The 15,363-nt window shown below is 42.7% G+C and overlaps 1 protein-coding gene across 1 annotated transcript in view; it reads left to right on the plus strand.

Moving 5' to 3' along the window:
- The window catches only part of lrtm2a (leucine-rich repeats and transmembrane domains 2a), a 43,557-nt gene extending 42,063 nt beyond the window's left edge, over positions 1-1,494 (plus strand). The window contains exon 6 of the mRNA XM_034163135.1: positions 862-1,494. Within this exon, the coding sequence (XP_034019026.1) occupies positions 862-1,400 (539 nt within the window). The 3' untranslated portion in view covers positions 1,401-1,494. The remainder of the gene's footprint in view (positions 1-861) is intronic.
- Positions 1,495-15,363: the final 13,869 nt, after the last annotated feature.

A 15,363-nucleotide genomic window follows, 5' to 3' on the forward strand; every position in this document is an offset into this window, starting at 1 on the left:
ACCACAGCTGCTCCCCGCCGTTTCTGAATCCACCTCAGCACTTTGGGCATGAGCTGCCTCTATTGAAAGACATTCTCCTCTTCATGGTTCAGCTCCCCTATGCTTTCCTCAGCTGTCCTTTAACTGTGTTCACTGCGTTTCAGAGCCTTCAGATGGGTACTGACACCTGGTGGAACTGGTAATTTAATAATTATGAGGTGATATTCTCTGACTAGAACATGAAAGCATGGCAGCGGCGTTTAGAGGTGTACATAATGGAACACAATGCTGAATTCAGCAGTGTTATAATGTGGAACTGCAGCATTTTCTGCTGTCCAACAGTTCAAAAGCACAAATGGGATATATGGGAAGAAAGTTCTGTCAGTGACGGAACGTCCTTTGCCACTCTGGGAACTAAATACCACTGTGCACCTTCTGTCATTCCAATCATCTCCTCTTTTATCTGGTTGCTTCTGTCAGTTATCTGAAGGCACAGATCAATGGCTTTTTAGCACACAGCTTGGAGGCAGATACTATGTATGGAGACTAGCGTGATGATAACAAAACAGATCCCCCCAACCCCGATCCCTGACGCCTGTGGAAATTAGCAAATCAGATATTTCCTCGTCCAGACACATCGTGTAAGAAAGCTCTGCTGAAGTTAGGAATGTCATCACATGAATTATAGAACAGCTTAGTTGAGTCTATCTCCAACTCAGTGGCGAGGCCACTGCCAACGTTGTGTGTGTAAAGTGATGTATGACTCATCCTAGTGTTGGCACGACCAGCTCCTCTTGCTAGCTTTGCCTCAGTTAATTGGGACTCCTTCACAGGCGTAAGGCATTTTCTGAGTGACCTCTCTCTGTCCTTTCTCTCCGTCAGGTGGAGCAGTGGATGCAGTGGAGTGCACCCTACCCAAGGATCTGCGTGGGCGAGACATCCGTGGTGTTCCGGTGGAAATGTTCAACTACTGTCTCCAACTTGATGATGAGAATGGAGGAGGAGGAGGAGGAGGAGGTGAGGGATCCCGTTCTGGATCAGGAGGTGCCAGATCTCCTCCTTGCAGCAGGAACGCTTTAAACCCTAGCGGTACAACGCTGGTGTCCAACAGCAATGTTGGTGGCGGCGGTGGCGACGCCTCGTCTGCAAGTGCAGGAGGAGGTGGAGAGGCACCGCCAGACTGTGTCCGTGCCCGTTACCGTCCAGTTAGCGTGCGGCGCGCCATTGGCACCGTAGTGATTGCCGGCGTGGTTTGCGGCATTGTTTGCATCATGATGGTTGCTGCTGCAGCGTACGGCTGCATCTATGCCTCGCTGATGGCGAAGTACCAGAGAGAGCTCAAGAAGAGGCAGCCGTTGATGGGGGATGGTGAGACAGACGGGGAGGACAGGGAGGAAAAGCAGATCTCCTCAGTGGCCTAGGAGCAACGGGACTGAGGAGGGACGTTGTTTCAAAGCAGTAAAAACTGGAATAGGTGAAAATTAAAGTAGCTGGAAGAGCTTTTTTTTTAATTTTGATGCACAAAGATAGAGCTCCAAGTCCAAAAACAGACACCTGTCTACTACTTTTTGTCTTCCTGTCGCTATGCTCATTCTTTCTGTCCCATCATTCCCTCATGCACATACTTAATCTGTTCTCTTATTTTCACTTCCATTTGGAACCATTCTCTCCACAGTATTTTCGGCCAATCATCACCCAGCTCGCCTACTAACCACCTACTGCTGCTGTTGGCTGTTGCTGAATCCATTATATTGGCGGAGAGGAAGCAGTCGAGAACTCTCTCCTAGCATCAAACATATCATTGCTTTTGTGAGATGTACATGGTTTACGGTCAGTAAAACTTTTCAGGGATTTGTAGAATGTATGTTAAGTGCAACGATATTCATAATAATCAGTATCACCTATGGGACCAGGCAATGCCAAGCCATAGATTTATTATCTCTAACCTCCTCATCGACCTCTGCAAACCTAATAGTCCCGACAACATCCAAGAAGATCCCAGTACCAGGACCTGTCCCCTTTGCCTAGCTTAAAAGTATAGCCCTCTTCGATTTTTCACAAATTTCACAAAATTTACTTTATATCAAAGTCTAGTTATTATAAAATATAGTCAGGTTCCTTGTTTCATTAAAGTTTTTTTGAGATTTGGTAAACTATACATTTTTAGATAGGTTATGAAATGAGGCATACAGAAACAATGTTTGCATTTTTCCCCATAGGCTGTTATCAGGGCAACATGGTGATTTAGTGGTTAGCACTGTTTCGTCACAGCAAGAAGGTCATGGGATTGATTCCCACTTGTGGCCTTTCTGTGTGGAGTTTGCATGTTCTCCCCATGTTTGCGTGGGTTCCCTCCGGCTTCCTCCCACATCCAAAGACATGGTGGAATGGAAACTTTAAATTGTTTGTAGGTGTGAGTGAGGTTGTTATGGTGGCCATCTTGGATTTCTTAAAATGGAAACCTTCAAACACTTAACTTTTCACTCTCTGGACTTCTGGTTAACCTAGGATCATGACTGAGGTGACTAAATAGGAATTTTTGGAGGGCAAGGATCCAGACATACTAATTACTGATGAATAGGGTGTGCTGCATTTTAGATTTTATTCTGTGTTGCTGATGTCAGTGACTTATGGGACATAGGAGCCTGATCCATGTGGGTGTCTTTTTCTTACAAATCAGATTCAGGTATCTGTAACTGTCTATTATTTTAAAAACGTACTCAAGCCTTCTTGGAGGCTTGAGGTGGCCAAGTGGTTAATGCACTTGGTTTCAGTACAGAAGGTTCCGGGTTCAAATCCGACCCCTGCCACATTTCTCCATGTAATGTGGAGTTGCGTCAGGAAGGGCATCCAGCGTAAAACCTATGCCAATTCAACATGCAGATCCACCTCGGATTTGCTGTGGCGACCCCGAGTGCAAAACAAGGGAGCAGCCGAAGGGACTTACTTTTTACTCAAGCCTTCTTGGAATTCATAATAAAGGTTATGCACCCTTAAACCAAGAATGGTGGTGTTATTTGTTAACTGCGCTGACCCACAAATAACCAGAAGTAACGAAAGTGAAAAGTTAATATCTGAAGGTTGCCAATTTTGGAAATCCAAGATGGCTGCCATAATAAACTATGGGGAAAAAATAAATGGAAACATTGTTTTTTGGATTCTCACTTCATATGCTTTCTAAAATACACAGTTCTACAAATCTCCAAAAAACAAAAAAAAAAAAAACAAATAACAAAGCTATGAATCATTACATAAGGAACCTGACTATAACCTTTATTTCTGTGGTATATCAAAAATTATATCTTATCAAATAACTCTGAGGGATTCCATGTAAAATATAGCATGTTTGCACCATGAGATCTTGCAGATGTGTTCGTGCTTTAACTCATGAATGAGGAAAAATACATACAAAAAGTTTAGGGCCCCTTCACGCATAATGCGAATTTGGTCGATTTGTGCATAAGATGCGCATGAAGCAGGAATTGTGTGCAAAACGTGTAAAATTGTAGCTGCCTCGTACACCTGTTGCTACAACTATTTGTGCACACCACCGGCTGAAAGACAGTGCGCGCTGTGCGAGCACATCGAACCCTCTCTTGGCAGGTGTCGGCCAAATTCCAGGTGACACACACGAACATCTAACACCGCTCGCATGGCACTTAGAAAATGTGTGGCCATTCACACTGTTAACATGAAAACAGTCTGCAGACAATCACTGTCGAGCTGGCAGTGAAATTTGTTTAAGTGCCCCACGACTGTGAAGTTGGTGAGTGCACATGTGGCATGCCAGAGTGTTGGCTCCCCCCACAACACGTGTGTGTGTGTTTCGCACATTCCCCCCTGCCTCCCCAACACATGTCTATGTGTGGTTCGCGCTCTCACTGCCCCCCACCGTGTGCCCACAGCTGTTGAGACATCTCCGATTCTGGACATCACAGCTGCAGCACACGTCCCATATTTTGATGGACACGCACGTGTGTGTGCTTGTGTGGAAATACATAAAAATGGACTGTCAGTTCATGTGGACATGCAGCGATCTGAATGTCACATCTGATAGGACACACGTGTTGGGCCGTGAGGGCTATGAGTGGCGTGCCGCAGGACCAAGACAAGCCAACAGTGCGACAAATACACCACATTCAGTCACATATCAGCAGAAATACACCATACCAAACACCGTTTGATCAGTTATCACAGTGCTTTTTTCTTTTTTTTTAATAAATACTTTTATCTGTTTATTGATTTTAGCCATTTCACGCTCCTGTTACAAGACAGTGATTGTAGCACAGTGGTAAAGTTTCTGTCTGGTAATCAGAGCATACTGGTTCAAATCTTGTGAGAGGCATTTTTTTATTTAACCTCAGGGTTCTGTATTGCGTCCCCTTTATGTATTATTTATATCAACCTAGTGATATTCACTAATTATACAGCTGGTTCTTATTTTATTTTCCTCCACATCGTGCATGCCTGCCGTCGGCACAGTATTTCATGGTGCACTCATATGAGCTGTACCGCCCGTGAGTTATTCGCATTATGTGTGAAGGGGCCCTTAATAAAGCCATGACAAAACATTATTTTCCCGCACTGATGACCTTTGGCAAACCAAGTAAAACACTGTAATTTTAACAAACTTTACTTTTGCGACTAACACAGTAGACATGGGTTTTTATTGTCCTACTTGTCAACTGAATATCCAGGAAAACCTTTGTCCAGATGTTAACGTGATCATCTCTGGTCACCTATGTTTAGTTGTGTCCATCGCTCTGCTTGAATTTTACTTTCCCCACATTTTCAGTGATACATTTCTTTGTCTCCACGATGCCAACACTACTAAAGTTTGCTGCTCGAGGGTCAGAAAATCTCCTCACATTATCTATGATGTCGCTACATAAAATGTGTCAGAGCGTCTTGTCAATGAATTTGAACTTGGATTGTTCAAACTCATACATTGTTTCCACAGAAGGCAAATTTTGATATTATTGGTGATGTAAGTTTGTCAATGCTTTACTTGAACACTAAGGAGCAACATTATTTTGGTGTAGAAGAAAATCCTTTTTATGACTTAAAAGAAAAAAAAATGGGACAGTACCTTTAATGATCCTCTGATGCCCCCTTCGACTTCTACATCTCAACTAGAGCTGCAGTGATTCTTTCATTAATCAGTTATTTATTAAAAATTATATTAATCGACAACTATTTAGATAGCTGATTAATTGATTTGAATAATTTAACAAAATATCCCAATTCTTTGATTTCAGCTTCATAGGGTGATCTCCCATTGCCGATTTATGACGCTCGAATGTCTACGCTATTGGCACAAAAAATAATCAGATATCCAAATGCAGCCTAATGTCAGTCATAAACGGTCGTAAAGGTAGTGTTATAGAACACTATGAGTGATTGGGAAATTTTTGAAATTGTTCAAAAAACTGTGACATCTAGCTATATTATTATCCAAATACAATATATGTATGGATGTAATTTGTCCAGAGTGGGGGTAATATTTTGCTAAAGGAGGTCATGGTGGACATTTGGGTTCAATATGCAGTAATCAAGAAAGACTGTTCTCTGAGCAGAATCCTTCATCTGATTCTCCTTTGCAACATATATCCCACAAAACACATGTTGCACTCTTCAGCAGAAGACATTTTTTGGATTTAAACAGATGCATTTTAGCTTTGTGTGGGAATAACGCAGGGGTTATGTTGTGTACTTTTGTAATAGGACACCTACATGTTTGGGTATATTTGGCAATGACCGGCAATACTTGGCAGTCATTGGTTACACTCATTTGAAAGCAGTCATACAATAGTAGGAAACACAAATTTTGGCTATTATTTTAACAAATCTGGCCCGATTTTAGATTTGGGACCAAAAATCTTTCAGGGGAGACTGCCCATAAATGTGAATATTTTCTGGTTTAATAGTTTCTTTACTCCTCTCTGGCAGTAAACCAAGTATCCTTGGGCTGTGGCCAAAACAATACATTTCAAGGCATCATTTCTGGGTTCTGGAAAATATTGATCAGCATTAATTGGTCATTTATTTTCTCGATTATACAATGATGACAGTAATCATTAGTTGCAATCCTAATCTCAGCAACATAACCCTGTTTGGAAAATTGAGGAAAATAAGGTAAACTTTGTGAAAAACTACAACCAGAGTTTGGTTTTGGAACGATAAAGCTAACATGGTTGACTCACCTCTATGTTGTTGTATGTTAAAGATATTTGCTAGATTTGATATGTAATGGAACATGACTGAGTTTGTCCATATTCTCCCTTGTTTGAGCCTGAATGGAATCTTCTGTGGACCAATCAGAGTCTACATGGGACTAAAGCTACATCTGAGGTTCTACAGTGGATTTGGAATGCACGATTCCTGTCATTTTATTAAGAAAAACAGCTTTTGATTATGTTACATGGATTTCCTAATGCTTTTTAAATGATTGTCATTGATATCTGGACACATCACAAGTCTCTTATCATGGCAAATAAGTCTAACGACACCGCTGGAATAATTTATCGATGCTTCAAGGGTACTATAAGGATCAGTCTCCAGATGTACAGCGAACACTTCGTTGACATATCAAGGACTCGACCACAAATTTGACTTTCAAGAGAGCAAACTCTGTCCAAACCTCATTTCTTTTCCGGTGAGTTCATCCTCAGAGGTGAACCTTTGAATCTTTGTTATTACTACAGCATGGAAAATGGTTTCTCAGCGAATCATCCAGCAAATACAGCAAAAATTCATCTTCAAAAAGGACAACAAACTTCAGACTCCTGCACTTTATTTCTGAAACCAGTTCTCACTCCTTTTTTTTCCACCTCTTTCTCCTTAAAACGGACAATTTGCCCAGAGGGAATACAACAAAAAAGGGATTAAATGATAAGAAGCTGCTACTTCCCCCCCACTCGATCTCATCCTTTTATCTCTCCATCCATCTGTCCATCTAATTCTATTCCTGGAGAGTTTTTCCACACTACCTGAAAGATCTCCGCTTCCTTTCTTCCGTTCGGTGTTACTTTTTGTCCTTTTTGCTTTTTTTTCCCCCCTTTAAAGTCTGCAATATGCAATGAAGGGTGCACTTTAACATTAAAATCCTTCTGTTGTCAACTTAGTAATTATCATCTGCTCAAACACAATCTGTGTGCTTACTGGTAATTGTTCATTGCATTCACAAGAGATAAATGTTTGCATAGCTAAGGATGAGTAGTAATGTAGAGTAAGTATGATTTGGACAGTCGAGGGGCTTTTGCATTTCCAATGTTTAAAATGATGAAATATTGGCTTTCATTGCATATTGCATTGAAATTGTATAAATCCCTCTGCATTAATTAATTGGCTGGTAACTAAGCTATATTAATAATGTTATATTTTGGAATGATGCAGATAAACATGATTATATTAGTCTGTGTTATGCTGTGTTGGCCCACTATTCCCTAAAAATGTTTTTGGTGTGTCATATTTTTGTGTTTTCTACAGTAATCCGTGATGTACGTCTTTTGATATATATATATATATATATATATATATATACACTCAACAAAAATATAAATGCAACACTTTTGGTTTTGCTCCCATTTTGTATGAGATGAACTCAAAGATCTAAAACTTTTTCCACATACACAATATCACCATTTCCCTCAAATATTGTTCACAAACCAGTCTAAATCTGTGATAGTGAGCACTTCTCCTTTGCTGAGATAATCCATCCCACCTCACAGGTGTGCCATACCAAGATGCTGATTAGACACCATGATTAGTGCACAGGTGTGCCTTAGACTGCCCACAATAAAAGGCCACTCTGAAAGGTGCAGTTCTATCACACAGCACAATGCCACAGATGTCGCAAGATTTGAGGGAGCGTGCAATTGGCATGCTGACAGCAGGAATGTCAACCAGAGCTGTTGCTCGTGTATTGAATGTTCATTTCTCTACCATAAGCCGTCTCCAAAGGCGTTTCAGAGAATTTGGCAGTACATCCAACCAGCCTCACAACCGCAGACCACGTGTAACCACACCAGCCCAGGACCTCCACATCCAGCATGTTCACCTCCAAGATCGTCTGAGACCAGCCACTCAGACACCTGCTGAAACAATCGGTTTGCATAACCAAAGAATTTCTGCACAAACTGTCAGAAACCATCTCAGGGAAGCTCATCTGCATGCTCGTAGTCCTCATCGGGGTCTCGACCTGACTCCAGTTCATCGTCGTAACCGACTTGAGTGGGCAAATGCTCACATTTGCTGGCGTTTGGCACGTTGGAGAGGTGTTCTCTTCACGGATGAATCCCAGTTCACACTGTCCAGGGCAGATGGCAGACAGCGTGTGTGGCGTCGTGTGGGTGAGTGGTTTTCTGATGTCAATGTTGTGGATCGAGTGGCCCATGGTGGCGGTGGGGTTATGGTATGGGCAGGCGTCTGTTATGGACGAAGAACACAGGTGCATTTTATTGATGGCATTTTGAATGCACAGAGATACCGTGATGACATCCTGAGGCCCATTGTTGTGCCATACATCCAAGAACATCACCTCATGTTGCAGCAGGATAATGCACAGCCCCATGTTGCAAGGATCTGTACACAATTTTTGGAAGCTGAAAATGTCCCAGTTCTTGCATGGCCGGCATACTCACTGGACATGTCACCCATTGAGCATGTTTGGGATGCTCTGGACCTGCGTATACGACAGCGTGTACCAGTTCCTGCCAATATCCAGCAACTTTGTACAGCCATTGAAGAGGAGTGGACCAACATTCCACAGGCCACAATTGACAACCTGATCAACTCTATGCGAAGGAGATGTGTTGCACTGCATGAGGCAAATGGTGGTCACACCAGATACTGACTGGTATCCCCCCCAATAAAACAAAACTGCACCTTTCAGAGTGGCCTTTTATTGTGGACAGTCTAAGGCACACCTGTGCACTAATCATGGTGTCTAATCAGCATCTTGATATGGCACACCTGTGAGGTGGGATGGATTATCTCAGCAAAGGAGAAGTGCTCACTATCACAGATTTAGACTGGTTTGTGAACAATATTTGAGGGAAATGGTGAGATTGTGTATGTGGAAAAAGTTTTAGATCTTTGAGTTCATCTCATACAAAATGGGACCAAAACCAAAAGTGTTGCGTTTATATTTTTGTTGAGTGTATATATATACACATATATATATATGACGTCAGGTTTTCATTTGGTTTTACTTACTTGTTTCATTTATATGTGTTCAGCAGGAAAGGTTTCTGCAAGAGCCATAAAGAGAATTTGGCCACAGTGCAAAAAATATCAAAGTGACATTTATTTTGTACCGCACTAGTGACAGGCAACATAGAGTTTCCGGTCCCCAAATCGCTTAAAAAATCATATACATTAAAAAATTCAAAATATTAAGATATCAGATAGAATATAGAGTTCTGTTTGTGTTCTTTACCTAAAATTCGAACTAAAAGACAATTAACAGTATGGGATGTCTTTCATGGAAAATTAAAATGTGAAGGCTGACACCTAGTGGTAGGTAGAATATCGCTTAAAGACAAGATGGCGAAAGCTTAGCAACCAACTTTGCCTTCAAGGCTTTTCTCTGCACTGTATGAATGTTTAACTACTTCCTACTTTAGCTAAATCAGAATACCTACACAGAGACTTAATTATAGGACAAGGGACAAACTACATACACTGTATGTAGTTAAGAACTTTCTGTTCAGTTTCCCAAAAACGTTTGACCTGATATGTTCAGCCATTTGTGCAGTAACAGTTCCTCTTTGCATAAAGCACAAAAAATGCTTGTGGCCTGATATAATAAAAAATAATTGAGGCTAAATAGTTAGCATTAAGATAAAAAAAAAAAAAAAACACCAGTAGAGTCAGCCATTTTTATATTCTTAGCAACACAATGTTGCCAAGAAATTGTGTGGCTGGATGTTGGGTCAGATTGTGGAATCCAGGAACTTGGTGTCTTTGTTGGTGAAAACGCTTGACTGACTTTGACTTTGCAGACGATTATGTGATATTTGCAAGAATCAATGGATACCCTGTTTGCAGAAGGTGAGTGAGGTAACGAGGTGTCTAAGAGTGCGAAATTGAAATCATTCTGGATCCAGATAAAAGATCTAGGTTTCTAATGGCTTTGTAGACTCTGCCATCAGCTGTGGACCTGCATGTGGCAAAGGTGTATGGTTGTGAGACTTGGATGCTAACCCATGGGTAAACAAACAAACCATGTCTTTATTGCTAAGTCTCTTCAGGGGATCCTTGGGTATTGCTGGAATGAGCAGGTACTTCACCATGAAAGTCAGGAATATTAGCTATGAGATTTGGCTAGGTGGCACATTTTTCTGGTCATGAGCCAGCGTGTAGATACCTCAGTGTTGGGGACACCAGCAACTAGAAAATGCCAAGTGAATGCCCATGGTTCACCTGGCTGCAGCAGATAGATAGTTACCTTTGAGAGATGGACCAGTTGTCTGTCTAAGGCCATTACATAGTGGGGTGGATGAGGCTCCCAGACCAGACCTGCATCTTTGCATAGAGTAGGTTAATAACGTTTAATAACCTCAACCCCAAAGAGTCAAAACTCTAATGAACCTTCTTTTTAACCTTGGGTAAAACATTTGAGATCATGAAAATGCTGGAAAGTCCTCTCTGTTCCCATTGCAGAATGTGGAAGACATTGCAGATGTACAGTATGCTGTTGGTTTTAAGCTACACCAGTAGGTGTATTCAACTACTCACCAAGTGGTTCTTTCGCCCTGCCTCTGGCATATCTTACTCCCAAAACAAAACAAACCCCAAATTGGGTCACTATAGCATGTGCCACCGGTAAGTTTATACCACGAACGCCACTGTCAGATCTTTCATTCACTCATTTGTTGTAGGCTTATAGTGAAAAAGTAAGTCCTTATAGACCACGAGGCCCATCGAGCTGGTGCTTATCTTTGGATTCCATGAAGCGGACGAGAGTCTACAACTCCCTCTAGATGGGACGCCAGTCTGTTGGACTGTCTGTTGGCAGGACATTAGCTAAAAAAGGAGGGTGACAAGCAGTTGCCATTTGTCCCTTGGTAGGTTTATTTATAGATAGATAGATAGATAGATCAAGACTTTATTTGCCATTTGTACTCACATGCAATGTTTGGCTACATTGGAATTCTTGTGCCGAGCTCTTGAGTAAATAAATTCAAAGGTATAAAAAAATAAAAAGGATACCCGTGCACCTAAAAATATATATATATTACAAAGTACCAGGTTAATGGGGATTGTTAACAGCAATTACGGCACACTTGTATTCCAAACACAGTGGATATTACACATGTGGATCAAACAGATTGTACCAATGACTGTTATTTCAAACGGAATAAAATATTACACATTAGATTATAGTTGAGTGATAAATATTGCCCAGTGGATTACGGTTGTGAACAGTCCATTACTCTGAGGTCAGGGATGCCATCAGTCTGACTGTGGCCAGAAAAAAAAAACTTTTATGGAATCGAGTCCTGTGTGTAATGATGCGTTCTGCTCGACTTTTCCTGTAAGCTGTGTGTTTGGGCCTGAGGAGAAAGTGGAAGGGTGGTGGGGGTCCCTGATAATGTGCAGTCGCCTCTTTGTCCATCGTTGACTGTAAATTGAGTCCATTGATGGAAGTTCAGTCCTGACTATTTTTTCAGCTCTCTGGAGAGCCGTCCTCTCTGCGTGAGTGTGTTGCCGTACCACACTGAGATGCCGGTGGTGAGGATACTCTCCACCAGGGATGTGTAGGCAGCCCAGCCTGATGAACTGCAGCCATTTCTGAGCTTTTTTCACAGTGGTTGTAGTGTTTGCCAACCAGCTCACATCAGATGACAAATGAAGGCCGAGGAACTTGGACACTCTCACTACTTCAGTGCCCTTGATGGTGAGGGGGTACAGTTGAGGGGCTTTCTTCCTTAAGTCAGTGATGATTTCTGTTGTTTTTTCTACACTGAAGATGTGGCTGTTTTCCTCTCCATAGGCAAGTCTGCTGTCGACACCACCCTGCACTCAGTCTCGTCCTCACCCTTGATGAGGCCGAGGATTATCGTGTCATCAGCGTATGTGATGATGACTGTGTTGTCCATATTGGATACACAGTTGTGTGTATAGGGTGAAGAGTTTGGTGCTGATTGTGAGCTCAGCGGAAACCTTTCCTCCCATCCGGACAATCTACGGTCTGGCTATGCGGAAATCCAGAACCCAGTTGCAGGTGGTGGTCAGGACCTCCAGATCGGACAGTTTTCCAATCAGCTTTTTTGGGCAGATAGTGTTAAAGGCAGAGGTGCAGTCAAGGAAGAGCATCCTGACATACGTACTGCTGTGGTCGAGGTGTTGGAGGGTGTGGTGGAGGGCTATGGCTATCGTGTCATCCCCTGTCTTGCTTGGACGATAGGCAAACTGAAGAGGGTCAACAGTTTCCAGCACAATGGAGTTGAGATGATTAAGCACCAGCCTTTCCAGACATTTTGTGGCAACTGGTGTGAGTGCCACTGGTTTGAAGTCATTCAGGGTGGATTCATCTGGTTTCTTAGTTACGGGAATGATAGTGGAGTATTTGAAGATATGTGGGACTGCTGACTGCAAGAGAGACGTTGAAGATATCTGTGTACACACCTGCCAGTTGTTTTGCACAAGCCTTTAGGACTCTGGGTGAGACACCGTCTGGACCTGCTGCTTTCCGGGGGATACACCTGTTTCAAAGCCCTCAGAACCTGAGTGTGTGACACCTGAATGACAGAGTCACCTGGGTTACAGGGGAGTGTCATGGAAGAGTCTATGTTAGGTTTGTCAAATCTGACATAAAAGCTGTTGAGACAGTCTAGGAGGGTGTTGTCTCTGACCTCAGTGTCCAAATTTCTCCTGTAGTTAGTGACTGATTGGATTCCCTGCCACATACTGCGCGTGCTGTTGTCTAGTAGAAGCGTTCAAGTTTTTGGGAACATGCCCTTTAGCTGCTCTGATGGTTTAACGCAGATCGTAAGGGGCCAATTTATAGTTTTCACTGTCTCCCGACATTGTAAGCCACATGTCTATTCCTGATTTTCTTGCGGACATCTGCGTTACAACATGGTTTTTAATTTGGTAAAAGACGGACAGTTTTGGCGGGGACACAGATGTACGTGCACCAGCTGATGTACTCGCTAACTGTCTCTGTGTATTCATGTATACTGGCTGTGGCTTAATTTGAATGCTGTCATATCTGTTAGCTCTAAACAACTCTCCAGATTTGCCAGTGCATTGTCAGATCAGGTGTTGGTGGTTCTGATTGTGACCGTGTCAGCTTTCAGCCGTTTGATGTAAGTGGGTTTCGGAAGGATTGCCAGATGATTGAATTTGCTGAAATTTGCTCGGCTTTTATGCATTTCTGACGTAACATTAGGAGTGGTCTAGTGTGTTTTATCCTCTGGTTAGAAAATTCACAAACTGGTGCAGTTTTGGCATGTATTTCAGGAGATTGCAGTGATTCAAGTCCCCACGGATGATAAAAGCACTGCTGGGATGAGTTTTTTCATGTTCATTTATCATGTCATGCAGTTCATTCAGTGCAGTTTCCTCTCTAGCGGGGGGCATACACCACACTCACAATGATACAGTGCAGTTCCCTGGGTAAATAGAACGGGCTGCACTTTAGAGTCAAATATTCCACATCTTCGAAACAGATCTGTGAAATAACTTGGCAGTCGGTGCACCAGGACTGCTTTACCATGATAGCCGTTCCCCCTCTGCGGATTTAACTGCTCTTCATCGCATCGCGGTTGGCCCTGAACATGCCTGCCGGTGTTATGGGCTCATCCGGTGTATTCTCACCAAGCCACATTTCACAGAAGCCCTGTATGGAACAGTTTCGTGCGTAGTGTTGCTCGGTCAAGCATGTGTGCAGGCCGTCCGATTTATCCAGCGACTGAACGATAGCAAACAATATGACCGGGAGAGTTACCCTGCCTTTGCTAACCAGGTAGCGGAGCTTTCGGTCAACTCCTCCCCTTCTACCGCGTCGTCTTCTCGACGATGAAAAAACCCGACACTGCCACAATGAGTTTATTCTTCATGCTTGACTGCTTAAAGGAACCAAAATTCACTTGATTTGTTTCAGTCTAATGTCTTTCACAGTGACATTCCTGTATCGCTAGTTAGCATGCTAACATGTACGTAAGACGTCTTGTAAGTCAATTCAGCTGTATTATCTGGTTACAAAAACAGCAGTTTTAGACGTAGAAGTGCTTATTTCTCGCTAACCTTTACAAAACGTGAGAAAAAACAAATGCCAAACATGAGATTTATACAGAAAAAAGCTGTTTCTGAGCATTTTCCACCATTTTGTTTTCATTTGTATGAGCAAGCAGCCAGCTGATGTCACGCTGCCTTTTCACTCAGATTGGCAGTCGCCATGCCGCGTTGCTCAGCATTTGTAGACTTCTCATCAATTTTGGCCCCGTCTAACTGGCGGCAGAGCGCCCATTGTCTCTTGTCACTGCAAAACGCCCACTCTGATTGAAAATGAATGGCAAGTCATTGTTTTGCCTCTGTCGCTTGTAGCTAATGTGACCGTACGGTAAAATTCTTGTCCAAAGACACAGACGGGTAGCATCGGCAGGATTCAAAGTCAGGTCAGCTCCTTATGGGGCTATTCCACAGAGCACCGTTCCTTCGCATTTAATCCTGAATAGCAAATCTGGGTGGGTTTTGATGCCTCATAGTAACTTCTTGATCCATCTTTGTCAGTCTTGAACAAACTTGGTATACGGGCAATACTGTCACCAGATTTGAAATCGACATCCAATTTTTGAACTGTTTAAAAATTTCATTCCGATTCTGGAAATCGTTGATAGTACATGGTAACTTCTGGGTATTTGTAGTTTTAACGGCTTCAATCATGTTCAAACTCCTTTAAACTGGGTATTCGTAGCGACTACAGCTTGGAACATGTTTGATCGTGCTCCATCGGGGTAAAAATTTGAAGCTGAAACAGTGTTTGTTGCGGTTTTTGTTAAAGTCGAACAGTTCAAGCTCCTTTTTTTTTTTTTTTTTTGAGGGGGTTGCCAGGTCTGCACTTTATGTTTTAGTGAAGCGGGATGAAGATCCCAGGTCCTGATTGAAAAGACGTTCCTGCTAGCTTGGCTAATGGGGAATTCCTCTTTGGCTGACCTGGTAGAGGAACGGTGTTTAGTGCGACCCGTCCGGGGTTCAATCCCACCGCCGTCCCGGCCACAAATGTCCTACGGTCACAATCTGGCATCACAAACAGGATGTGGGTAGTTACAGAACATGCTTAAATGCACCTGTGACTTCGGGACGATGTCAAAAATGGTGGGGAGATATGAAGCAGGATGAAGGTCCCGGGTCCTGATTGAAAAGACGTTCCCG

Source organism: Thalassophryne amazonica, chromosome 22, assembly GCF_902500255.1.
Source record: "Thalassophryne amazonica chromosome 22, fThaAma1.1, whole genome shotgun sequence".
Lineage (NCBI taxonomy): Eukaryota > Metazoa > Chordata > Actinopteri > Batrachoidiformes > Batrachoididae > Thalassophryne > Thalassophryne amazonica.